This window comes from Bubalus kerabau, chromosome 9 (genome assembly GCF_029407905.1).
Source record: "Bubalus kerabau isolate K-KA32 ecotype Philippines breed swamp buffalo chromosome 9, PCC_UOA_SB_1v2, whole genome shotgun sequence".
NCBI lineage: Eukaryota > Metazoa > Chordata > Mammalia > Artiodactyla > Bovidae > Bubalus > Bubalus kerabau.
In genome coordinates, this window is record NC_073632.1 from 46986365 (window position 1) to 47014109 (window position 27745).

The 27745-nt window shown below is 36.7% G+C and overlaps 1 protein-coding gene and 1 long non-coding RNA gene across 12 annotated transcripts in view; one reads left to right on the top strand and one right to left on the bottom strand.

Moving 5' to 3' along the window:
• Nucleotides 1–27745, top strand: part of REV3L (REV3 like, DNA directed polymerase zeta catalytic subunit) — a 176030-nt gene that overhangs the window by 140826 nt on the left and 7459 nt on the right. For all 11 annotated transcript variants that reach the window (XM_055535164.1, XM_055535162.1, XM_055535165.1 and 8 more), the window contains 8 exons: nt 2202–2343; nt 3848–4092; nt 5423–5531; nt 7358–7564; nt 15424–15533; nt 20513–20627; nt 24954–25091; nt 27147–27337. In XM_055535164.1, coding sequence (XP_055391139.1) covers nt 2202–2343; nt 3848–4092; nt 5423–5531; nt 7358–7564; nt 15424–15533; nt 20513–20627; nt 24954–25091; nt 27147–27337 — 1257 coding nt within the window. The remainder of the gene's footprint in view (nt 1–2201; nt 2344–3847; nt 4093–5422; nt 5532–7357; nt 7565–15423; nt 15534–20512; nt 20628–24953; nt 25092–27146; nt 27338–27745) is intronic.
• Nucleotides 792–27177, bottom strand: LOC129619807 (uncharacterized). The gene is made up of 3 exons (XR_008698162.1): nt 27117–27177; nt 15164–15246; nt 792–1839 (listed from the first exon to the last, which is right to left on the bottom strand). It is a non-coding gene; the product is annotated as an uncharacterized LOC129619807 (long non-coding RNA).

The following is a 27745-nucleotide window of genomic DNA, read 5'->3' on the forward strand; positions in this document are numbered from 1 at the left end:
TGCTTCCACTGCAGGGGGTATGGCTTTCATCCCTGGTTGGGGAACTTAAGATTCTACATGCCACATGGGGTGGCCAAAAGAAAAATGTTCACCACAGCATTGTTTATAGTAATAAAAGATACTCAACAAATACACTAAATTGTTACGACCATACTATAGTATACTCAATAGCTATAAAAAATACATAAATGTGGAGAAACAGTCACAATACATTGTAAAAAATGCAAGTTATAGAACAGTATTTCTATTCATTTTACTTTAAAAATTGAGTATTAATAAATTGTAAGGTTTGTTTGCTTCGTTCAACAGTTTTATTTGGATGTAATTCTCTCACATACCATACTATTCACCATTTAAAGTGTACAGTTCCGTGGTTTTTATTGTATTCCGAGTTGTGCAACCATTATCACAATAAATTTTAGAATATTTCCATTCTTCATGTCATCACCCTCCAACCCTCCCTTCTTCACTTCTTCTCCCCCGCATCCCCATCTTAAGCAACCACTAGTCTACTTTCTGTCTCCGTAGATTTGCCTGTTCTGGACCTTTCATATACGTGGAATCATCAGAATATACAGTCCAGATTCATTCATGTTGTAGCATGTGTTAATACTTTATTTCCTTTTTTACCAAATAATACCCCACTGTGTGGGTATATACCACATTTTACTTATTCATTAGTTGATGGACACCTGAGTTATTTACACATTTTGGCTATTTTGAAAATGCTGTTATGAATATTTGTACAAGTTTTGGTGTAGGTGAATATTTCTATTCCTCTTGGACATATACTTACGAGTGGAATTGGTCAGTTATACTCTGTTAAATCTGTTTTTAACAATTTGAGGAATTGCCAGACTGTTTCTAGTGCAACTGCTCTATTTTACATTCCGACTGCAGTGTGTGAGGGTTATAATTTTTCTACATCCTCGCTAACACTTTTATTATCTTTTTAATTATAGGGTGATTTCTTTTTTTTCTTTTCATGTTCATTTTCTCATTTTTTGTATGGATTAATCATGTGTCTTAGGAACAGGTTTTTAAATAAGTTTATTGAATTATTATACGACTATCTTGTTTTAAAACCCACATAATTAAAAGTTGCAATATATTTGAAACTTAATATTCTTTAAGTGAATAGGTTTTATTCTTTATCGTATATCTTTAAGTCATTTTTATAGTTTAATAACATAATACTAAAATCAAAACTTCCTTTCATAACTTTGGTGAAGGTTTTGTTGTTTGCTTTTTTTTTTTTTAATAGTTTTATTTATTTATTTTTGGCTGCACTGGGTCCTCATTGCTGCACAGGTTTTCTCTAGTTGTGGCAAGAGGGGGCTACTCTCTAGTTGCCATGCAGAGGCTTCTCATTGTGGTGTCTTCTCTTGTTGTGGAGCACGGACTCTAGGGTGTGCAGGCTTTAGTGGTTGCAGCACGTGGACTCAGTAGGTGCAGCTCCTGGGCTCTGGAGCACAGGCTCCGTAGTTGTGGTACTTGGGCTTAGTTGCTCCACGGCATGTAGGATCTTCCTGAACTCAAGGATCAAACCTGTGTCTCCTGTATTGGCAGGCAGGTTCTTTACCACTTATTTATAAAACGGTAGGATAAAGAGGTTTTCAGGGTTTAAGTCAAAGAACACAATATTTATATTTTCACAGGAAATACTGATATGACATATTTGTTTACCTTATGTGTGGTCTCATTAAAATTATTTTCCTGATTTTTCTAAATCTCCACCAACCAAATCACCATTCTTCTTCCCGTAAGACGCCAATGCATACTTTTATTTGAGACTGGTATTAACAGTGATGACTTAAAGTTTCCATGTTCTTTAAAAGCCTGTAGATAAAATAATATAATTGTGTAATTATTGCATCATCAGCAGTGGCATCTAAGAGAGTGTTACTGCTTGCCAATGCAAAAACAGAGTAAGATCAAGCAAAATATTGAAAATAATTAGTCTTATCACCTTATCACAAGTACTGTTTTGAACTTTACATATTTTCACTAGGTTTTATGCCCTTGAAATATCTGCAGTTTTCTAATCTTTATCCTTAACATATTTTGATAAAGACTCCATCATGACTCCCTTCTAAAATAACTTCACTTTTAATAGGTAATTTTTGGCATAATTAAAATGTACTAGTTTCAAGTACCCAAATGTTTCCCAAATGTTCATAGCATGGATTCTCTTTTAACAGATGGAAAATGGTTGATCATTATATTAGCCGTGTCCGTGGAAATCTCCAAATGTTAGAACAGCTGGACCTAATTGGGAAAACCAGTGAAATGGCTAGACTTTTTGGTATTCAGTTTTTACATGTACTGACAAGGGGTTCACAGGTAGGCAATCAATTTTCTTGCAGACTTGAAAGTTCTATGTGAATAATATACTTTGGAGATGTTAAGATGATCTGATTTTTTTTTTTTTTTTAACTTTGTGTCTGATACCAACTAATATGTAGCTGGTTAATCAAATCTTGTCATTTTGCTTTCTGGAAAAGCTTAATTTCACTTAATAGCTTTGCTTTTTTATTTTCTCTCCATACCAACTTTTTGACCACTGCTGAATTTTACATGGTAATAAAAAAATAAATGGCTGTGCCCTTGAGGATGATATTATGTTCCTAAATACTGTCGTTGTGATTAGGGATGCTTTGAAAGCTGCCTAGAACTGGAGAAGCGGCAAAGAAAGTCTAGCTCTTTTGTCATACAGTCCTACTTTTGGGAGTTCCAAAACTTCCAACAGATAACTAATATTTAAAAAAAAAAAGAGGAAGGAGGATTTGGGAATCAATGTAAGTGGGCTGTGTCACTTTTTTTAAATATTAAAGATAAATGGGACCTTAGAAGCCATTTAACTCATATCTCTCTAATTAGATTCCCAAGGCTATCATGAAAGATTTTGTTTAAATGCCTTGCTGAAATGGTTTCCTGCTTTTATTCAACAAATATTTATTTGAATACTTTTAGTGTGTTAAATAAACACTGTGCTAAGCCATCTGGGATACTATATTAAATCACTCAGATTCCTCAACCTCATAAAATCTTTTAATTATTTTATGTCTGTAACATTCCCCCAGTTCTACCAATTCAGCAAATATAGCAAACCTAGAGCCCTAATTACTGTAGCATTACTTGTTGCTGTATTTTATTTTATTGCTTTATATTGATTTTACTTATTTATACTCCCATGAGTTTCAAAGCCTATTTGAGCTGGCTTATAATAAAAGGCAGAGAGATACCTTAAAACCATATGAGAACATTTCAGGGAACCCATACTGGTTTATTTGAGTGCTTTTTTTTCCCCCCTCAAACTACAGACTGTCCACTTTATAGCTGTTACTATAAACAATCAATAATTGTTTGATTCATTTTTGTGAAGGACCATTATTAACCTATCTTTCAGTTTTGGAATCTTTGTGTTTCCTTCTTGGGAAATTGAGATAACATTTATCCATCTCAAGTCTCCTGATTGCCATCCTCTGATTTTCCCGAATAAATTTTTGAAAGATTATTGGCCAGCTTTTTCAATGAAATTGTTACATTGTACAGCTGTCTCTTCTATATCTTTTATTATGATACAGCTATTTTTAAATTTTAAATGTAATTGTGTCTTTTTAAAATTGGCTTATTGTATAAGTTATTTGACATAATTTATAGTTTTTATAAAAGTTATGAAAGCTGATTAAATAACCATTACTATGTAACTGTGGTGTGAGAAAGTCATGCAGCTGTATTTTGAAGAACAAAACATCTCCCACGTGATTCTCGACATATTCAGAAGGCCAGTATATTTGTTTTTAAGTTTCTTCTTCTCTCCTTACTTCCACCTCTCTGCCTGCAGTACCGTGTGGAATCAATGATGTTGCGTATTGCTAAACCAATGAACTATATTCCTGTGACACCTAGTGTACAGCAGAGATCTCAGATGAGAGCCCCACAGTGTATTCCCCTAATTATGGAGCCTGAATCTCGCTTCTATAGCAACTCTGTTCTCGTTTTGGATTTCCAGTCGCTGTATCCTTCTATTGTAATTGCATACAACTACTGTTTCTCCACCTGCCTTGGTCACGTGGAAAACTTGGGGAAGTAAGTTTTTTTCATATTTACAATTACTTTGTTATACGTCATACTTCTTACTAAACTTAGACTGTCTTTGAGTGTCTCTTTGCATATGAGACTACCCTTCTGAGCAGGATGAATGGGCTGTAATACAGCTAGTCCAGTCTTTGTACTTGTGTGTGTGTATGTGGATCACTGTATGACTAATTCAGCATCATGGATAGATAACTCATGTGAACAAGACTAAATATGATCAGCCTTGCAATTTATCTGTTTCACTCTTCACATATATCTGTTAAATAAGACATATTTGTTATATCTTGTTAAATATAATCTTTGTTATATTTGTTGTATCTTGTTTACCTCTTGTTAAATAAGAATTATATAAAATTTGTTGGTATAAATCACTTTTCAGTGGAACAGTCTGAGGATTATGATCTTATAACTTTAGCTGTGACTTCCTCTTGACTTTTCTTAGAAATAGTTTTCTTTTAAAAAGTTAAATTGCCAAATGTTAGATTTTATTCATGTCAATCAAATTTTTTCTCATAAGAAATGGCCTTCCTTTATAATATTTTTGTGTAATTAAAACCAAGTTTTACAGTTTTAGTCTAAAGTATATTCAGTCCTTATAGAAAGCTTTTATGGAAACTGTATCAGTAATTCTGTCTTTTTGATAAGAATAGGAATTTAGAAAAGTTGTTTACAGTCTTTTTGAAAGTGAAAGTCTCTCAGTTGTGTCTAACTCTTTGTGACCCCATGGACTGTAGTCCTTGGAATTCTCCAGGCCAGAATGCTAGAGTGGGTAGCTTTTCCCTTCTCCAGGGAATCTTTCCAACCCAGGGATCAAACCCAGGTCTCCCACATTGCAGGCAGATTCTTTACCAACTGAGCCACAAGGGAAGCCCAAGAATACTAGAGAGGGTAGCCTATCCCTTCTCCAGTGGACCGTCCTGACCCAGGAATTGAAATGGCGTCTCCTGCATTGCAGGCAGATTCTTTACCAACAGAGCTATTAGGGAAGCCCCTACAGTCTTTTTATTTAAGGTTTAAATTTTTCTTTAGGTAATTTAGTGTAAGGTAGTCGTATGTTGAGATGAAATTTGGTATTTCAGTATAGATTTTCCCCATATGTTTTAGAATAGTGCCATTTAAGAAATGTTTCTTTTAATAAACTATTTAAAGAACTGCTTTTTGGTAACTAAACAAATAAACGTTACTAAGTATATGAATTCATGTTTAGATGTTTAAAAATGAATTTCCAATAGAATTAGAAAGATTCCTAAAATGCCCAGAATATCTGTTCTGTGATTTGAGAAAGTAGTTTCTTAATTTTTTTTTTTTTTTTCCTTAACAGGTATGATGAGTTCAAATTTGGCTGTACCTCTCTAAGAGTACCTCCAGATTTACTTTACCAAATTAGGCATGATATCACAGTGTCCCCCAATGGGATAGCTTTTGTCAAGGTAATACTCTCTTATAAATGAAAGGTATCAACTGTGATTTAACCTTTGGAGAGCTAATGGTCTAGATGTTGTTGGCATATAATACAAAAAAAAAGCTTACTTCAATATCTCAAAAAAATCAAAGATATAAGGAATCTTCTAAGAAATTTTTTAAATCATTTTTAAAAAAATAATGGTCTTATTTTGCATGAATTTAGGTTTAAATCTTTTGTTAGACTTTAGTTTTTTAATGAACTATTGCAAGAAATAGATTGCATATATACCTCCTGCCCTCTATTAGAATCTGGTTGACTTAGATAGCTACGTGATGATCACGACAGTGTTAACTTACAAAGATTAAAACTGCTTTAGCATGCACTTTACTAATTGTTCTATATATTTTAAATTAAGACTGTCTTAGAAGTGATACTCTAATATATTTATTGATTATATTTTAAAGAAGATACCCAGACTTAGAGTTCTTTTTTCTTTCTCTGTCTCCCCTCAAAAGAGACTAAAAAGCCTCATAAATGAATAAATCAAAGGCAAATAGGAAGAGATCTAGGAGAAGATTATATTGCCTCTCATATGCCAACTTCATTCCTTTTCTGTTTCCTTAGCAGTGAGTCTGTAAGAATCACGGGACAGTAGAGTAGTTGGTGGTGGTAGCATGGACCCCACTAGCCCTCAAATTCATTCTGGTGTACTTAGCAAAAGTAGCATCATTCTCTACCAATCAAAGGATGCTGTGTTTAAAGAGTACTATAAAATTAGCCATTTAGATATGAGGAAAAATTTTACCAAGAGAGTTCAGGATATATTCCATTTTGGAAAACGTTATATTTTAACATAATAACACATCATGTCTTAACATAAACATGACTGCTTCAAAAGGTACACAGAATGAATTAGAGGTTAGAATATGTTTTCATTGTCGCATATCTAGTAGCTTATTATTTAACTCCATTTAACAGCATTTTAAGAACTTGCACCTACATTTTGACCCGATGTGTAAAGCTTAATGAAAGTTAGATTTTTTTTTTTTTAGTATTCAGGAGTGTGATTATACTATCCCTGAGGTTTTAATTGTTCAGTCTGACATGCATTACCTTGCACGTGTCTGTGAATCATCCTCAAAGTTAATACTGTTTTGTGATTTTCATTCCTAGTGTAGTTCTCGTAAATTCTCCCTAGTCTTGATTAATACAAATGATTTTTTTTTTTGGCGTCAACAAATTTTATCACCTCACTATTCATCCCCTCTTCCAGATTGCTAATAAATATAGGCCGGAGGGGATGGCTTAGTGGTCTAAGCATCAGATTTGAAATACCTAGAGTCCCTGGAACTGCAGGTTTGAATGTCAGCAGAGTCAACCCAGCTCATCATTCTTCCAAGGTAGATAAATGGAGTTCCATGCAGATTACTGTGTGGGGTCATTAGGATGAGATCTTTTAAAACTGAGGTTTGTTATGAGTGATACAAATCCCGTGTGTCTTTCTGAAAGAGTGGGGGTTTGGATCAAAGTTGTGACAAAATTTCCCTCTGAACTCGTGTGGTCTTTTACATTCTAGTTGGCATCCTCCGTTCTGGAGGTCTCTGAGCTCACATAGTAGTGCTACAGTAGATTTGTAAACATTACAGGAACCTTTTAGGAGAAAAGCCCTCTTCAAAAGAAAGAAAATGTGCTGATTTTATATTGACTGCCACTGGTCTTGTGGCCACTCTTACTATTTGTTTCAATTCATGACAGTTGGCCATTGTTATACTTTTTGCTTCCTTCTTAATTATCTAAACCTATAATATTTATGGGATCTAAACATTCTTTTTTTTTTTTCCTTTATGATAGCCTTCAGTAAGAAAGGGTGTGCTACCAAGAATGCTTGAGGAGATTTTGAAGACTAGACTCATGGTGAAGCGGTCGATGAAGGCTTACAAGCAGGACAGAGTCCTTTCACGAATGCTTGATGCACGTCAGCTAGGACTTAAGCTGATAGCAAATGTCACATTTGGCTATACAGCTGCTAATTTTTCCGGGAGAATGCCATGCATTGAGGTAAGTGATACCAGTGTATAGTTTTTTTAAAAGAGACTAAAGCGGCATTAAATGAATACCTGTTCATTGAAGCATTTTGTTTTTTTAAAGTGTTTCATTTCCATGACATAGCATCAGTTTTTCTTAAACCAGGGCTTATATACATACATATTCTTAGGGATTTGTGGGTTTTCTCTATGAGAACTCTATTTAATGATAATTTTATAAATTAGCATACACATTTCTGGATACCTGGATGACCATATCGTAATCGATTATTGGCATGAGGTTTCTGTGCCACCTTTACAGCATTGTTTACAGTAATACTGGTACTAAATAATTCCTTTTAATGTATTGATAGAGATCTGAGCCTAGTTCATTTGTCTTCTCTAAATGTCAAAAAAAAAGTCATTCCATATTTACTAGTATACCGGTAGATATAAAGTAAAACCTTTCTTTTGCAGTAGTTCAGTTCAGTTCCTCGGTTGTGTCTGACTCTTTGCGACCCCATGAACTGCAGCACGTCAGGCCTCCCTGTCCATCACCAACTCCCAGAGTTTACTCAAACTCATCTCCATTGAGTTGGTGATGCCATCCAACCATCTCATCCTCCGTTGTCCCCTTCCCGCCTTCAGTCTTTCCCAGCATTGGGGTATCTTTTCAAATGAGTCAGTTCTTTGCATTAGGTGGCCAAAGTATTGGAGTTTCAGCTTCAACATCAGTCCTTCCAATGAATATTTCCTTTAGGATGGACTGGTTGGATCTCCTTGCAGTCCAAGGGACTCTAAAGAGTCTTTCCTGGAGAAGGAAATGGCAACCCACTCCAGTATTCTTGCCTGGAGAATCCCATAGACAGAGGAGCCTGGTAGGCTACAGTCCATGTGGTCGCAAGAGTCGGACACGACTTAGTGCACTATCTCACCCCAGAGATCCTGCCACATATACCACAAAAACCAAACATCCCCCAATGACCTTGGCCCCACTGTTCCAATCACTCCCAGGTGGGAATTCAGGCACATGTCCACAGAGGTCACAAACAACATACATACGGTTCTGTTATGTCCCATATATTACCCTTTCATGTCCCAAGGAAGACATTTTCTCTTAGAGATTTTCATTTAGTGTATCTTTAAAAAAATCTTGTGTTAAACTTGCCTCCATCTTTTTCTTGGGTAAGGACAACCCAGAAATGGCCCTTTTGTGTCTGTGATGTTGCCATTCACAGCTTTCTTGATAGGCCTAGTACAATCTTGAGAACAGGGTTGCTGTATGCTGAATGTCAGACGGTAGCTCTTAGCTTTGCCTATCTTAGGTAGTTATGCTGTGCATTTTTTATTGGTGTACCATGTTTGATTTTGTCCCTAATACCTTTGAAGTTTTTCTGAGAAATGAATAATGCAACATGAACTTATTAAAATACATTTTAAGCCTTTTAAAAAATAAATAAATAAAGAGTCTTTCCAACACTACAGTTCAAAAGCATCAATTAAGACACTCTTCATTAAAAAGACTAATTTCTTATTATTTACTAAATTAGGGTGTTAATTGGACATAAATACAAAGTAGTATGACAGAGTAATACAGTAATTCACTAATTGAGAAAAGAACAGAGTACTGTTGTTTGGTTGATGATCTTTTCATGCCAAATGAAGGCTAGAGCATTGCGGTATGCCATATTTGCAGTAGTTCAGCAAAGGAAAAGCAGTGGAAGAATAAAGTCCCCGGACAGCTCAGAGTAGGCAAAGTAAACTCCAAAAACTTGTGCAAGGGACTTCTGGTTATATGTCCAGCATGTAAGAAACTCAAAGTCTCCACTCTGTCCTCCCACCAAGTAAGCCAAACAAACGGAAGAGTCAACAACTCTTCTTAGATCTGTTGGAGAGGCGAAGTCACAGGGTAAACTGCTACCCTTCCCCCCAACTGAAGAGGCCCAACAGGTGAATACAGAGACTCACAGCTTACCAGAGCGTAATCCAAGAGCACAAGTCTGAGAACCAGTGCCACAGTAAAAATAGAACCATAGCTGATGAATTGCTGGAGGCTCAGGCTAAACAAATCTGAGAGAGAAAAAACCCCAATGGACCCAGTCATCAGGGTCCCCACACATCTAGGAGCTGAGGCAGGTTTTCACAGTGAATATCAGTGAAAAATTTCCTTGTGCTTCTGGCACAGAGAGGGGAAAAGAACCATTCTGAAATACACTAGAGTGTTCTGTGTTTAACAAAGTCTGCCCTCAGGAGAAACTATTTAAGCAGAGCCCAAGCTGTTGGGAGTTTCATCAGAGCCTAACTGACCTGGGAAAAGAGAAATACCCAACTCCAACTGCTCTAGCCTTCTACATGGAAGAAAAATACTCTGGCCTGCTCTAGTCATCCTGTCCCACCAAAGTGGGGTGAAAAATTGAAAATTATTTATGAAGTCTATAGTCCAGAGGCACAGGTTCACTGAAAAACAGACCTACTCTTAGGACTGAAGAGCACGTCCTTCTCTCCCCAGCACCTTTTCCACATTACTAAAGGCCTGTTTATAGCAGTTCCTTTTACCCAGTACATCATGTCTGGCCGTCAGAAGGAATTGCAAGACATACCAAAAGCCAAAAAACACAGAAGAAACAAAGAAAGCACCAGAATCAGACTCAGATAGGGAAGGGATGTTGGCACTATCAGACTGCAAATTTAAAACTATGGTTAGGATGCTAAGAGCTCCCTCCAATGGCTAAAATAGACAGCATGCAAGAATAGATGGGCAATATAAGCAAAGAGGTAGAAATTCTAAGAAAGAACTAAAAAGAACTGCTAGAAATCAAAAATACTGTAAGAGAAATGAAAAATGCCTCTGACTACTACACTGAACATGGCTAAAAAAAAAATCTCTGAGCTTGAAGAACTCTTAGTAGAAACTGCTAAAACTCAAAAGAAGAAAAAAAAAGGAAAAGGTGTCCTAATACTATAGTGTGATATATATGTAATAAAAATTCCAGAAAGAAAGAAAAGAACAGAAAAAATACTGAAACAATAATGACTGAGAACTTCCCCTAATTAATGTCAGACATCTGCTTGCTCCTTGGAAGGAAAGCTATGACAAACTTAGTGTATTAAAAGGCAGAGACATCACTTTGCTGACAAAGGTCCGTACAGTCAAAGCTATGGTTTTGCCAGTAGTCATGTACGGATGTTAAAGTTGGACCATTAAGAAGTGCTGAAGAACTGATGCTTTCTAACTGTGGTGCTGAAGAAGACTCTTTAGAGTCCCTAGAACAGCAGGGAGATCAAACCAGTCAGTCCTAAAGGAAATCAATCTTGAATATTCATTGAAGGACTGATGCTGAAGCTGAAGCTTCGATAATTTGGCCACCTGGCAAAGAGCCGACTCGTTGGAAAAGACCCTGATGCTGAGAAAGATTGAAGGCAAAAGGAAAAGAGGGAGGCATAGGATGAGGTGGTTAGATAGCATCACGAACTCAAAGACCATGAATTTGAGCAAACTCTGGGAGATAGTAAAGGACAGGGAAGCCTGGTATGCTGCAGTCCATGGGGTCGCAAAGAGTCTGACATAATTTAGCAGCTGAAGAACAATAGGAGCAAATGGTCAGACACCAAACTACAGATCCAGGAAGTTCAGAGAACACCAAACAGAATAAATGCAAAAAAAAAAAACCACCCAAAAACCTAAACCTAGGGACATCATTTTCATACTGCAGAAAATCAACAATAAAAGTCCTCAAAGAAGCCAAAGGGTAAGAACCACCTAGCTTATAGAGAAGCAAAGGTAAGAATTATATGCAACTTTTCCTCAGAAACCGTGCCAGGCAAGAAAAAAATGGAATAAAATATACCGTACAAAATTATCATTCATAAGTGAAGGAGAAATAAAGATTTCTCAGACACATAAAACTTGAGGGAATTTGTTGGCATAGACCTGCCTTGCAAGATTTGGTTAAAAGAAGTTCTTCAGAGAGAAGGAAAGTGACAAGAGGTCAGAAACCTAGATCCACAAAGAATGGAAGAGCATCAGAGAAGGAATAAGTAAGAGTAAAAGAAGCCCTTTTATTTCTCTTAATTGATCTAACAGGTAACGATCTGTTCAAAATAATAATAGCAAAAATAAAGTATTTGATTAGGTATGTTTTTGTATATGTACATTTGTATAACTAAAATAAATGACAAATGGTACAAGGACTGGGAGGAACAGATTAGGATTCTTTCATTTTAAAGTACCCACACTACCTATGAAGTGGTTTAGTGGGTTTTGAAAATGGTGTATTGAAAGTAAATATAAATACTGCAAGATTTTGGGCAACCACCATAAAAAGTTTTTAAAAAAGAAATATAACTAATGTGTAATATAAAATAGTCAAAACCAAAAAAGCAGTAAAAGAGTGGAAATTAAAAATAGGAACAAAGCAAAGGCAACATCGAAAATAAAGAAAATCAGGAAGAACATATTTGAACTCAACAACACAATAAAAGGGCATTTACAAACTACTTCATCCAAAAACAGCTGAATACATATTCTTCTCCAGCTCACAAGGAACATGTAAGATAGACCACATTCTGGACCATGAAATATACCTTAATAACTTTAAAAGAATAGATTATATAGTGTATTCTGCTTTCAGATCAGAATTGAATTAAACTAGAGATCAATAATGGAGAAGGCAATGGCACCCCACTCCAGTACTCTTGCCTGGAAAATCCCATGGACGGAGGAGCCTGGTGGGCTGCAGTCCATGGGGTCGCGAAGAGTCGGACATGACTGAGCAACTTCACTTTCACTTTTCACTTTCATGCATTGGAGAAGGAAATGGCAACCCACTCCAGTGTTCTTGCCTGGAGAATCCCAGGGACGGGGGAGCCTGGTGGGCTGCCATCTATGGGGTCACACAGAGTCGGACATAACTGAAGCAACTTAGCAGCAGCAGCAGAGATCAATAACAGAAAGATAGCTGGAGAATTCCCCCAAATACTTAGAGATTAAATAGCCAATATCTAAATAACAGGTCAAAGGAAAAAATCTCAAAAGAGAAATTTTTAAATTATTTTGAACTAAATGAAAATACAATTTATCAGTTTGTGGAGATCAGCAAAAACAGTACTTAGAAGGAAATTTATAGATTGAGTGCATCTAAGCTTGATCTGAAAGGATATATGCATGCCAATGTGCACTGCAGCGCTGTTTACAATAGCCAAGACATGGATGCAGCATAACTGTCCACTGGCAGGAGAATGGATACAAAAGATGTGGCACGTATATACTATGGAATATTACTCAGCCATTAAAAAAGTGAAATAATTCCATTTAGAGCAGCATGGATGAATGTAGAGGCTGTCATCCTGAGTGAAGCAAGTCAGAGAAGGAGAAATATTGTATGACATCCTTTATATGTGGAATCTAAAAAGAAATGATACAAATGAACTTACCTACAAGATAGAAAGAGACTCACAGACTTATTAGAAAACAAACTTTTATGATTGCCAGGGGGAAGGAATGGTCGTGCACACACTGCTATATTTCAAATGGATAACCAATAAAGACCTACTGTATAGTATATGGAACTCTGCTCAATATTATGTGGCAGCCTGGATGGGAGGGTAGTTTCAGGAAGAATGGATACATGTATATGTATTGCTGGGTCCCTTTGCTGTTCACCTGACACTACCACAGCATTGTTAATCAGCTATATCCCAATACAGAGTAAAAAGTTAAAAAATATATATATACTAAGCATAATACCCTCAACATCTCCATGTTGCTGCATATGGCAAGATTACCTTCTTTTGTATAGCTAAATAATATTTTATCATATATAAACTACATTTTCTTTATCCATTCATCCATCATGGACACTTAGCTTGTTTCCATGTCTTGACTATTGTAAATAATGTTGCAGTGAACATGGGGATATAGACTTCTTTTCCAGTTAGAGTTTTTGTTTCCTTCAGATAAATACCCAGAGGTGGAATTGCTGCATCATACTTTGAATTTTTGGAAGAACCTCCAGTCTGTTTTCTATAGTGGCAGCACCAATTCACATTCCCACCAGCAGTGCACAAGGGTTCCCTTTTCTCCACATCGTTACCAACATTCTTTTCAGAGAATTTTTAAATATTTTTCTTATTATGACTTTTCAGGATCCTAACCATTGGCTAAATTATGAAACCAATTAATTTTTCTTCTTTTTAAATCCATTCTCTTAGCCTGTAATCTTATTTATTAGGAACTGTTGCACAAAGTAGCAGAATCAGTTTTAATGTAATTCCCACTCCTTTCTTCTCCCCCAGTGCTCGACTGTGCCCCTCGCTCTCATGCCTGAGTTTTTCATAGAGCATGGACCTCAGGGCCAGCTGCAAAAGATCTGACTCTTCCGGGTGTAGTTTAAATGGGTCAGAGTAGATGGCAGGAGGAAGACATTTAGGATCAGTGTATGTGTGTATTTATTTGTATGTGTAGATCTCAAAATCATATTTGACTCTAATTCTGGATGGCTCGCCCATTTAGCTATTTGCGATCACATATTTTTATCTTGTGAAAGTGGCAAAAGACAGGTTGAATGTTTTATTTAAACTTGAATTTCAATTAGATGACATGATTGATTCTTTTAATGTATTAGGTTGTAGTTCATATTCTCAAGGTTTTCTAATGCACAAAATGTCTCGACAGGATTTATGATCTTAATTTAAAAACCAAATTAAGTTTCTGTGATCAGTTTATTTATTCCTTTGTTCATATACTTAATATTTCCTTTGTAAACATCTTTAAACAGCCTTTTAATTATTATTCAATCCTGCATTTAGTTCATATAATTCATATATTACAGTAAAATGGGAAAGATCATTATAAATACTGTTTGCAAAAGAAAAAGTACATAATTCATACTTTAAAAAGTAATGTTCCCATTTATGCTGAACAGCAGTTTCCCCAGCCTTTAGCTTTAATGAGTGTAATAAATGAAGCAGCAGTGCTATACTAGCCTCCTTAATTTATTTAACTATGAAATATAATTAGCTTGCTTCTCGTATTTGTCAAGATCCATCATCTTTTTTGCTTTGTCAGCTTATGCCATGATCATTGTTAAAACTCACCAATCACCAATGAAAGAACCCTTGTTAGACATATATCTGCTTACCTGATTTAAATTGAACACTGTGATATATTTTTCATCATATAATCATGCATTTTTCCTTGCATTCAGTATAAATATAAAAATTATATATAACCAATCACTGATATTTAGGTTCAGCATAAACTTTTTAAAAATTTATTTTAATTGAAGGCTAATTACTGTACAAGATTGTAGTGGTTTTTGCCATACATTGACATGAATCAGTCATGGATGTACATGTGTCCCCCATCCTGAACTCCCCCGCCTCCTCCCTCCCCATCCCATCCCTCAGGGTTGTCCCAGTGCACGGGCTTTGAGTGCTTTAATGATACTGAAAGAAATTATTATAACACTCCAACAGAAAAAATTTGAAAGATATACATGCACACACATGCATATACATAGTGTGGTCTCCTGCCGGTATAAAGGCATATTAGAAAGTCCTTGAATAAATAAGGTTTATTCTTCTAGGATCAAATATAGCTATCCTTGTATACAGTGCAGTCCATTATACTTACTGATACACTCACACAGGCAAGTCTGTATATTGATTGGTTTCTTCTTTTAAATTATTCATCCATCCCATTTTCTTCTTGAGTACCTGAAGAAGGAATAATGAATGGAACTGGTGACTATTTTGTTTTCTTTTCAGTGTTCTTTTCTCCTTGTTTCATTTTTAGAAATATTCAGTAATGAAAATTAAGTATTATACATTAAAGTCTATTGTCTTATACTAAACTATATTAAGAAATGTTTTCCTATGTGTTTGTACCAACAGGTTGGTGATAGTATTGTTCACAAAGCCAGAGAAACTTTGGAACGAGCTATTAAACTGGTGAATGATACCAAGAAATGGGGTGCCAGGGTTGTATATGGTGATACTGACAGGTAATGAACTTTCTGTTTAGTAGTTGTCCTTTTGCATCTCTTCAGATATTCATTTCAGTGTTTGAAATGCCTTAAGGGTAATCCTTCCTAAGAATAGAATTCTACCTAAGTTCTCTCCAGTTTTTATGAGCCGTAGATGTGATGGTGGGTTAGTTGTGTCCAATTCTTTGCAACCCTCTGGACTGTAGCCCACCAGGCTCCTCTGTCCATGGGATTCTCCAGGCAAGAATACTGGAGTGGGTTGCCATTTCCTTCTCCAAGGGATGGATGTTCCCAACCCAGGGATCAAATCCACATTTCCTGCATTGGCACAGGTGGATTCTTTACTGCTGAGCCATCTGGGAACCCTTCAGTATTTAGATAGGGATCTGTAAAAACTGTATATACAGGAGTCTAGTCTGCTTAAAGAAAGAGTTTTTAATGTGAAGAATTCCTCAGATAGCTGCAGGTCTCTGAATTTAAATATATATCTTAAAATAATCAAACTGTTTTGGAAAGAACAGTTGCCAAAGGTAAGAGTGGTTCACTTTTCACTGGGCCCCAAAATCTGTTGCCCTTCTTATATAAACAGTTCATATAGGTAAATACAGTTTTCACTTTTGATTCCAGAGGCTCACAGACTTCCTAAAGCCCATCATCTATGAGCTGACAAAGGATAGGACTGCCTTTGAATCCTAAAAATAACCTCAACCTGGCTTACTTTGATATTTTTCAGGGCCCAGTTATTTATGTAATATCCTATTTATATGATTTAATAAAATTTTTCTAGAATATAGGGGTTATGCAAGTTTCATGGAGTCTGAAATTTTCTTTTCATATTAAAGGCTTAAAGTCACAGTGATCATTCTAAGAGCACTTGCTTCAGGAGCTCTGATCACTTTCCAGTGCAGTGGACCAATCAGAAATAATGCTTCTAATCAGTGAAAATAGCTTCCAGCTAATCTTTAAACAGCATTTAATCTTCTCCAGTTTTTTAGTGCACATAAAATCAGCATAATCATATTAATGCTGAATAAGACCTTGTCTTCACATAGCAACTGTTTCATTATCAACAGGTGGGGATAGTTTCAAGTTATCCAGGCCCCATTTATCCATAGTCTCTACTGTTCCCCATCAAAAGCCACTCCTCACTTTGAGTATTTTACTGCTCTATAACACCACTTCTGCTGAGAGGTCTAGCAAAATAAAAATTACTAGGACACAGTTTTCCAGAGCTCCTCACAAAATAATTAGGGAAGAGGAGAAAAACTTTAAAATACTGAATTTAATTCAGGGTCTTAAATGTCAGTGGTTGACAACACACACCCAGAATCAGAAATTGGCATGATTCTGATTATACTTATGTTGTTTAGCCTTTAAGATTTTTAGGAAATCAAACAAATCAAAAAACACAGACTTAGAATGTCAGGCTGGAAGAGGACTTTTGGGTCAGAGTTTCCATGTAGCTGGAAGAAAACCCTAGGAGGCCCATTTTCAGGTGCTCCTTAGGAGCAGATTCCTCTGGGTTAAGAAGTGTGTCTGAGATCACCCAACTAGTAAGACGTAGGGCTCAGACGGTAAAGAGACTGCCTGCAATGCAGGAGACCAGGGTTCGATCCCTCGGTCAGGAAGATCCCCCGGAGAAGGGAATGGCTACCCACTCCAGTATTCTTGCCTGGAGGATTCCATGACAGAGGAGCCTGGTGGGCTACAGTTCATGAGGTCATAAAGTGCCGGTCGTGACTGAGCAACTTTCACTACTACATCAGATATCACAGGTTTTTTTTATGATTCTAATCAATGAAATGTATTGGCAGTATCATTAGAACTTTTGATCACCATTCACTGTCTGATTCATCCAGTAATGCTTACTGAAATATACTGAATGAGGACACTTTACTCTAGGGCATGCATTCTCAACGGTAGTAACATTGCCCCAACAGAATACAAATCGGTCTTTGAGGAGCAAACAACTTAGATAGTGTGGTGGATCTGGGCCCCACAAAGATCAGCTGTACTGAACAATATTTTATTCCTTATTGATTACTTTCTCTTGTTAAATTTACTTTTTTAACTTTTTTTTTTTGGAGCAGACAGTAATGATACCATAGTGAGAAGCACTGCTCTAGGGATAACAGATGAAGGCTTGATGGAAGGAAAGAGTTCTTTACCAAGAGTGAGATGTGGAGTCTCTTTCTAGCTATGCTCCTAACTGATTGCATGGCCATCAAAAAGTCACTTGAGCCTCTCTCAGACTATCATCAGACCACATCTGATACATGATGATGAATGACCATTGGCTCCCTCCAATTTCAAGACTGCTGATTTTATGAATCTTGGAGTCTAGCTAAGGGAGACCAGTTACCAAAGCATCAAAATTACTCTGTCAGAAAGGGTGTTTCTTTCTCAAGAGCAGATATAATTGTGGTTCTCAACAATATTTGTCCCACCTTAGTGGGACAGACCTACTTCCATCAGCTATTGAAGCTCTCTCTAGTAGTGATTCTCAGGCAGGATAGGGAAGGATGTTTGACAACATACACGTCCAGGGCAGAACGGTGCTGGGGAACTAGAGCAAAAAGTCCCTCAGGAAATTAATCTTCGTGTAATTGAGAAAAGGCCTCCTGGGTGATTCTAATACTCCACTCAACTCTCCATCCCATGTGAAATGACAACCACTCCTTTAAGACAGTCTCTCTTTGTAGGCTAGTCACCTTAATTCTGTTAAGTGACCAAAAATTCCCATTAATCCTGGTCAGTTCCCTTGAAGCTTAGCTTCAACTATAATGGCCAAAAGAGCATAGATGAACTCAAGTAAACTTACTGACACTGCTAGGTAAAATCTCAAATACATATATATACTATCGTAATAACTTTTAACATGTAAAGTATTTATAACTTTAATTTTTTTTATCAGCTTTATCAAGATACAGTTTTTAACAAAGTACACAGTGTATATAGTTCAGCACACAAAATGTATAGACACATATAATCAGCTGCCACCCCACTCAAGATACAGAACATTCTGTCCCTGTTGAAGTTCTGCCACGCTCCACTGCAGTCAGTCCCTCGTTTTCATCCCATACCCCCAGGCAACCATTTACCTGATTTCATTTACCACAGCTTAGTTTTAAGTATAATAATTGTTTTTTTTTTAAGTTTGGTATTTACATCTAAACTAAAACATACCCTTAGCATATGATTCAACAGTACTACTCTCGATATATACCTAAGAGAAATGAAAGCTTCGGTCCACATAAATCCCTGATGCAGCTCTTCATTGTAGTTTTATTGATGGTCCAAAACTGCAGTCCAAATGTTCATCAATGGATGAATGAACAAATGTGACATATCCATAATAGAATACTATTCAGCATTAAAAAGGAACCAGTGTTACTTCAGCAGTATGGGTCTATCTCAAAATTATGTTGAAAAAAGAATCTCGACATAAGTATATTAGCTTTGTATATTATGTAAAATTCTTGAAAAAAGCAAACTTATAGTAACTGAAAGCAGATTGTGTTGCCTGGGATCCAAAGTGGAATAGAGAATTATTGCAAAGGAATACAAGGGAACTCCATGGGGTCATGAAAATGTCCTATATCTTGACTCTGGTGGTAGTTATACAGATGTATTAGTTTTTTAGGGCTATCACAGATCTGGTGGTTTAAACACAGAAATTTACTCTCACAGTTCTGGCTGAAGCCCAGGATGGAGGCGTGCGTTAGTAGGTGTGCTTTCTCCTGAAGCCTCTCGGCTTGCCTTGCAGGTTGCCACCTCTTACTTTGTCCTCACATGCCCTTTCCTCTGTTCACGTGCAGCCTTGGTGTTTCTTTGTTTAGTTTCCTCATACAAGGATACCAGATTAGGCTCACCCTAACCACCTAAATTAGAGCCACATTTTAACTTAATCATCTCTTTTAAGGCCCTGTCTCCAAGTACAGTCACATTCTGAGGTACTGGGGGTTAGGGTTTCAAAATAGGACTTTAAGGGACACAGTTCAGCCCATCACAAGTCTTATACATTTGTCAATATTCATGAACTATACACTTAAAGTATATTCATTTCATTATATGCAAATTGTATCTGTATATACTACTGGTGGGATTATACATCAGAAATAGCTTTCTGCAAAAAAAAAAAATATGCTTTCTGGAATTCAGTTTCACATTATCTTTCAGAAAATATTTTTAGTGTATACCATTTATCTGGAAATTCCACTTTTAGGAATTTATTCTAAGGACATAGAAAAAAAAAAAAAGGACATAGAGTGTGTGCCATGTTTACTATTACATATGAAATATTAGAAAAAAATTTAATGACAATATCCATACATTGAAATACAGAACTCTTAAAATAATGTAAAAGAACTAAACGTGGGGAAATGTTCATAATACACTATTAAATGAAAGGGGAAAGCTATCAAACTTTATGATCTGTGATCCCAAATGAGAAAAGATTTAACAGATGGACACAAAAGATATACAGATTTTCTGGTGTCTTTGATCTGAGCAGTGAGATTATAAGTGGCTGTTCTCTTTGTGCCTTTTGGTGTTTTCTGACTGTTCTTCGGTGAACAAGTTTTATGTATGTGTGTTCTTTTCTAAGTTGGGTGGTTCTGAAAGGAAATCTCCCATATCACAAGTAAATTTTCCATTTCTTTATAATCACATCTTTTATTTTGTGACTGACATAACTGTGTGTTATAAAAAGCCGTAAATGTATAGGAATGACTCAGGACCTTCTTGGCAGCTGTGCTAACTGGTCTGTGTGTAGCTAAACTAGAAACATGAGATACTTTAAGGATCTGTAACAAGATATATCATGGGTACACAAGGCAAGGGTGATAAAATAAGAAAGCTCAGACAGGAAACAACTTAGTAAGGAAGAGTAAGGGGAAGGGTTTTCCCTGGTATTATAGTATTAGGCAGGAAAATTACTATTGATGAGAATTTGTTGCAACTTCCTTATTACCCTACTCTATTTTTAATCCTCTTAGTATGTTTGTGCTACTGAAAGGAGCCACTAAGGAGCAGTCTTTTAAGATTGGGCAAGAAATTGCTGAAGCTGTAACTGCTACCAATCCTAAACCAGTGAAATTGAAGTTTGAAAAGGTAAGAGAAACGTAATACTAAAAATGACTTATAAAATTCGCATACCTTCTAGAGATTTCTGATTTCTTAATACATTTTCAGGGTATACAGGTCTGTGAAAGTGTTAAATTTAAAGTATTTTTCCATTAGTTTGGTATCATTTTCACAAAATTTTTTTTAGTAATATCTGATATAAAGAAATGAAAAGACTGTTCCACTTAACTATCAATGTGCAGCCCCAAACTTCATGGTATAAAACAAGCAGCATTTTGTTATGCTCCCAGATTTTATGGGCCAGGAATTCAGAAAGGGTACAGCTGGATGGCATGTCTCTACTCCACAATGTCTGGATCCTCAGCTGACAGCTCAGGACTATTCTGGGAGAATGTGATGCTGTGGACATTCAGCCTGTGTAGCAAAGTGAAGAGCATGGTGTCCTGAGAAACTAACAGTGGACATGAGATTTTACCTGAAATAGATTATAGGCCTAAACATAAAAGCAAAACCTGTACAACTGCTCAAAGAAAACAAACCATCTGTTAAGAATTGTGATGCATATGTTCATGAATATTGGTCTGTAGTGGTTTTGTTTTTGTTTTTGTTTTCTGCTTGTATTGTCTTTGCTTTGGGGACAGGGTAAAAAAAAAGCTGACCTCATGAGTTGGAGGTTCATCCCCCTACTTTAGTATATACAGGTTAGCTTGGCATTCAAGACACTCTTTAACCTGGTCGCAAAGAATCATGACTGGGCACCACCACCACAAGATATCAAAATAATAAAATAATAAAAAAAAAATAAATAAATAAATAAATAAAATAAATAAATAAATAAAATAATAAAAGCACAAGATATCAAAATCTGAAGCTAAACTGGTGCTTTGAGAGAAATTTATATATTTAAAGTGCTTATATTAAAAATTTGTTTAAAATTAGTGATTCACGTTTGTAGATTAACAAGACAGGAAAAGAGAAGCAAACTAATCCCAAAGGAAGGAAATAATAAAGAGTAGATGTTAATGAAATGGTTCTTCAGAAAGTTCTATAAATGGTTAAACCTCTAGCTAGAATGATCAAGGGTTAACAAATTATCAATATCAAAAGTAAAAGGTGGGATGTTACTAGAGTTTACAGATACCAAAATCATTTCAGTTCAGTCGCTCAGTCGTGTCCGACTCTTTGTGACCCCATGAATCGCAGCACGCCAGGCCTCCCTGTCCATCACCAACTCCCGGAGTTCACTCAGACTCACGTCCGTCGAGTCAGTGATGCCATCCAGCCATCTCCTCCTCTGTTGTCTCCTCCTCCTCCTCCTGCCCCCAATCCCTCCCAGCATCAGAGTCTTTTCCAGTGAGACAACTCTTTGCATGAGGTGGCCAAAGTACTGGAGTTTCAGCTTCATCATCATTCCTTCCAAAGAAATCCCAGGGCTGCCAGGAGAAATATCAATCACCTCAGATATGCAGATGACACCACCCTTATGGCAGAAAGTGAAGAGGAACTAAAGAGCCTCTTGATAAAAGTGAAAGTGGAGAGTGAAAAAGTTGGCTTAAAGCTCAACATTCAGAAAACAAAGATCATGGCATCCGGTCCCATCACTTCATGGGAAATAGATGGGGAAACAGTGGAAACAGTGTCAGACTTTATTTTTCTGGGCTCCAAAATCACTGCAGATGGTGACTGCAGCCATGAAATTAAAAGACGCTTGCTCCTTGGAAGGAAAGTTATGTCCAACCTAGATAGCATATTCAAAAGCAGAGAGAGACATTACTTTGCCAACAAAGGTCCGTCTAGTCAAGGCTATGGTTTTTCCAGTGTTCATGTATGGATGTGAGAGTTGGACTGTGAAGAAGGCTGAACACCGAAGAATTGATGCTTTTGAACTGTGGTGTTGGAGAAGACTCTTGAGAGTCCCTTGGACTACACGGAGATCCAACCAACGAAGTATAAATAATTCATGCCAATAAATTTGGTAACTTCAGAGAAATGGACAAACTCATTGATAATCACAAATTTTAAAACTGACATGAGAAGAGAACCTGAATTATTAAAGATATTTAAATTATAATTGAAAAATCTTCCCTCCCCCATAAAATTTCTGGACTAGACTGCTTCACTGATGAATTTTATCAACCTGCTAGCCCACCAGGCTCCTCTGTCCATGTGATTTTCCAGGGAATCTTCCCAAACCAGGGATCCAACCCACATCTCCTGCAATGGCAGGCAAACTTACCACTGTGCCACTTGGGAATCCCTGTTCATAAAGTTAGTATTCCTTTTTCTCCATCAGGGCAGCTGAAAGCCGGCTCCTCTTACAGATTCCCTTGCAGGACCCCTAGGCACTCCCATACGTGTGTGTGCTCAGTCATGCTCGACTCTTTGCATCCCATGGATTATAGCCCACCAACCTCCTCTGTCCATGGGATTCTCCAAGCAAGAATAGTGGAGTGGGTTGCTTTTTCCTCTTCCAGGGGGTCTTCCTGACCCAGGGATCAAATCTGAGTATCCTCCGTTGCAGGCAGATTCTTTACCACTGAGTCACCAGGGAAGCAGCAGCTACCTGGGAATCTTGTGCTTCAGTCATAACGATCTATAGGTTATTTAGAAGTGTGCTGTTTAAGTTCCAAATATTTAATATTTTCAGATATCTTTCTGTTACTAATTTTAATTCCATGTGGTGAAAGAACATAGTCTATATAATTTCAGTGCTTTTAAATTTGTTAAAGTTAATTGTTTGGTCTAGCATATGGTCTCTTTTTTTTTTTTTTTTTTTGGACTCTACTGGGTCTTTGCTGTGACCATGCAGGATTCCTCTGTTTGCGGCCAGCTGGGGCTGCTCTCTAGTTGCAGTGCGCGGGCTGCCCATTTTGTTGTCTTCTCTTGTTGTGGTGCACAGGCTTTAGTAGTTGCTGCACGTGGGCTCCTGAGCGTAGGCTCTGGAGTTGTGGCATGTGGGATCTTCCTGAACCAGGGATGGAACCGATGTCTGCTGCATTGCAAGGTGGATTCTTAACCACTGGACCACCTAGGAAGCCCAGCATGTTCCCATGTGACCTTGAAAATCCCTGTGTATTCTGGTTATTGGGTGGAATGGTCTACAGTAACACTTAGGTTAATTAATAGTGTTGTTGAAGCCAACAGTAACAATTTTGCTGACTTTGTCAGTTTCTAGGAGAGAGGGCCAAAGTATCAAATACAATCACAGATTTGCCTGTTTCTTGCTTTTAGTTCTGCCAGTTTATATTTCATGTATTTTGAAGGTTTCTTATTAGCTATATATACATTTATGATTATTTATCTCCTTGATGAACTGATATTTTTATCTTTGATAATATCCCTTGTCTGGAAATCTACTTTTTCTGATATTATATAGCAACTCCAGCTTTGTTTTGATTAGTATTAACAAGCGTATTTTTTTTTCTAACCTTTCTATTCTTTTTTATTTAAAATAGATTTCTAGTAGAAAGCATATTGTCGCATCTCTTTGATGGGATCTAATCTGATCATTACTGCTTTTTACAAGTTACATTTTCTTTTCACATTTTCTAACACCATTTTTACACTTTTTACACCACCTACATTTAATGTGATTACTGATACAGCTTGGGGCAGAAGAAAGCACCAGTTTGGTAATGTAAAAAGGGGTGGAGACACACACCCATTCACCCAGGAATTACGCTTCAAGGAATTTATCCTTTGGATTAATCCATGCAAGGTTGTTCACGGGAACACTATTTGTAATTCCAAAAAATTGAAAACATCCTAAATGATGCAGAGTAGGTAACTGGTTACAAAATTTATTATACCCTCATAAAATGGACGGCTATGTAGCTACAAAACAAAATGAACTTTCTATTGAGAATGGAATTCTCTCCAAGATAATTACCAAATGAAGCGAGCAAAGTGCAGAGTGAGGTGGAAGGTAAGCTACCCTATGTGTATAAGTACGTTTACTTAGAATATCTCTGGAAGAACATACAGGAAATCAGTAACAAAGGATTCCTCTATGGAGGGGACGGTAGACTCTTTATTGTATATTCTCTTGTAACTTTTTAATTTGTGCCACATGTAGGTGTCACTGAAATTTTTTAATTCTTTAAAGAGATACGGTTGACTCTGAAAGCAGTGTCAGCTGAGGAAGGAGCAGAATTGGTAGTGCAAGTAAAGACAACTCATTTTGTGCGCTCTGTCCTCCAAGTATCGTTCATGAATTTGTTGGGCCCTAAGCCATATTTACAATTTTCTTAAAATTGACATCTGGTTAGAGAGAGAAAAAGGCATATAAAAATAAGATGTTTGTGGTTGGGGGAAAAGTGCTTATAGAGAGACATTTTATTAATTTCATCACAGGTATATTTGCCCTGTGTCTTACAAACAAAAAAGAGATATGTGGGTTACATGTATGAAACACTTGATCAAAAGGACCCAGTATTTGATGCAAAAGGAATAGAAACAGTGAGAAGAGATTCCTGCCCTGCTGTTTCTAAGGTAAGTTTTATCTGTCTGGTTTTCATCTTTTAGAAATAAGTGGCAAAGAAAGTGGTAAACATCCTTAAGCAAATATCTAAGTGGAAGAACTGTATAGACTATATGACTATGTCTAAGTAAAAGAGAAACTGTATGATTTTTTGAGTTTCATTTCTAATGAAAGCAGCTTATTTAAGTCCTTACCTTTTACACAGTTGCTAAAAAGCAACACTTGAACTTGATAAAAATTTCCTGCCTAATCATCTAGAGTTGATATGATACTTTATCATGTGGCAACACCCAAAAGCTGTGAAGCAGGATAAAGAAGAGAAAGTGAACAGAGAAATTTCATAAGTAAAATAATCCATCTGAGATTAACTGAAATTGTTTACTTGGGTTACCAAATACAAGTTAGGAAGATTTCTGGACACTGGTACTATAAATTACCCACATTTCTCAACCACAGTAATTTTAGTCATAGTATTTTTTATTCTTTATTCAGGCCCATATTTGTTCTGTAACAAACCAAAAATAATTACTGTCAATCTCTTATGCTTTTAATGCTGTCATAAAACTCAGTGTGTATAGAGTAGGAAATGGCAGCCCACTCCAGTATTCCTGCCTGGATAATTCTATGGACAGAGGAGCCTGGTGGGCTACAGTCCATGGGGTCTCATGAGTCATACATGACTAAGTGACTTTCACTTTCAAAAGAGAGAATGAGAAAGAAAAGAAAAAATCATCTAACAGTCACAGATTTGGTTCTGAAGGACAACTGTTACAATTTCTGGAGAAGATCAGATTTTTTAGTACTCATGTATAGGCTTTTTCCTTTCCTGTGTCGTATTAAAGGACAAAGTTGAAAGAGTATTCTGTATGTCTATGAAAATCAAAGTGCATTCCAAATATTTGATATTTGATCCCACAGGGATTGACTTATTAGTACTTGCCCAGCTTTGTGAAAAGTGCATGATGCACCAGGTCCCTTTGGGGCACATGCAGTCTCATAGAAAAGAGCAGCCTTTCAGGATCAGGAACTGTGGTTTCATGGTAGAGAAGTTTTATAATGGACATCAAAAATATTTTGGAAAACAAATTATGTTCAAAATTTAAAAATAAATGAGAAATGTATGCCTTAAAAAGACACAAAACCAAAGTCTCAATTCCTTGCAGACTGCTGATTAGAAGCTTCAGGGATTCTCAGAACATAAATCTTTGTTTCGTGTGCTGTTTATACAAACAATTCAAGAATGTGCAATAAAGGTTTTCTCAAAGCAAAAAAAGTGTGTAGAGTGCTGTTCCGTTTATATCATATGAGAGCATTAAAAGCAGAAGATTGACAGTAATCAACCTATATGTCATATATGTAACATATAAATTTGAGATATATTTCATACTAGTTTCTGGAAAGATACTATCCAGTGCATTCTTTCTCTGAGGAAAGAATGGTAAATGGAACCTTAGCTAAGTTAGCAAACTTGTGTAAAATACGTATGGATTCCAGTACTCAAAATAAGATACAGAGCTTTCACCTGGAACTAATTTAAATTCATTCCACTGTATGTCAGTCATTTTCCAGTAGAAATACTGTAGCACAGAAAATTCTGTCACAGTTTCTATTTACTGACATTATAAAAAGGCAAAAGACTGGCTTTTCTTTCACTGCTTGGTGATGTTTAAACTTCTTTCTGTCCACCTGAATCCAACTCTTTCTATAACAGAGTAAATAAAAAATAATACATGAAAATCATGTCTGGCTTTCTTTGCCTACGGTGCTCTTGGCTATATAAGACAAATGTTTCATGCTGCTCATCACACACAGCAAACATTTCATCTGCAGGTCATTCCAATATGATTTTCCTCAAACTACATAATTCTGTTTTTAGAAATAGCAAGCTAAATCTCCAAATAATTTCCATTTTCAATAATTTTTTATTATCCAGTCATTGTAAATAGCAGATTGTTTAGGTAGATCAGGAAGTTTTCTGGTAGTTATGTAAGTGAAAGTGTAACAGCAGTGATGAAATATATTAGAGGATATTTTACCTTTACGAGCATATCCATTTTCTTTTTAAGATACTTGAGCGTTCTCTGAAGCTGCTATTTGAAACAAGAGATATAAGTTTAATTAAACAATATGTTCAACGACAATGTATGAAGCTTCTGGAAGGAAAGGCCAGCATACAAGATTTTATCTTTGCCAAGGAATACAGAGGAAGTGCCTCTTACAAACCCGGTGCCTGTGTGCCAGCCCTGGAACTTACAAGGTAATGGTGCGCACAACAGCACAGCCCGCAGTACCTGGGAAGTGTGGTCCTGGGATTCTGAATGGTTTGGAGTAGATGAAAAGACCTAGTCCACAGGCACAGATACACAGTTGTCTGTTCTCCTGCCCACATGAAGCCTTAATAACATGAGTGGGTGACCCCCAAATACTGCAAGCTCTGAAGTAGAAAAAAGAGCTCCTCTTCTGGCCTTCCCTACAAAAACTAGATTCAGTGAAACTGTAATCTGTTACAGAGCTGGAAGTGATTGTTTTTCCTATATCAGAATCATGCTGCTGCTGCTAAGTCATTTTAGTCGTGTCCGACTCTGTGTGACCCCATAGACGGCAGGGCTCTGCCATCCCTGGGATTCTCCAGGCAAGAACACTGGAGTGGGTTGCCATTTCCTTC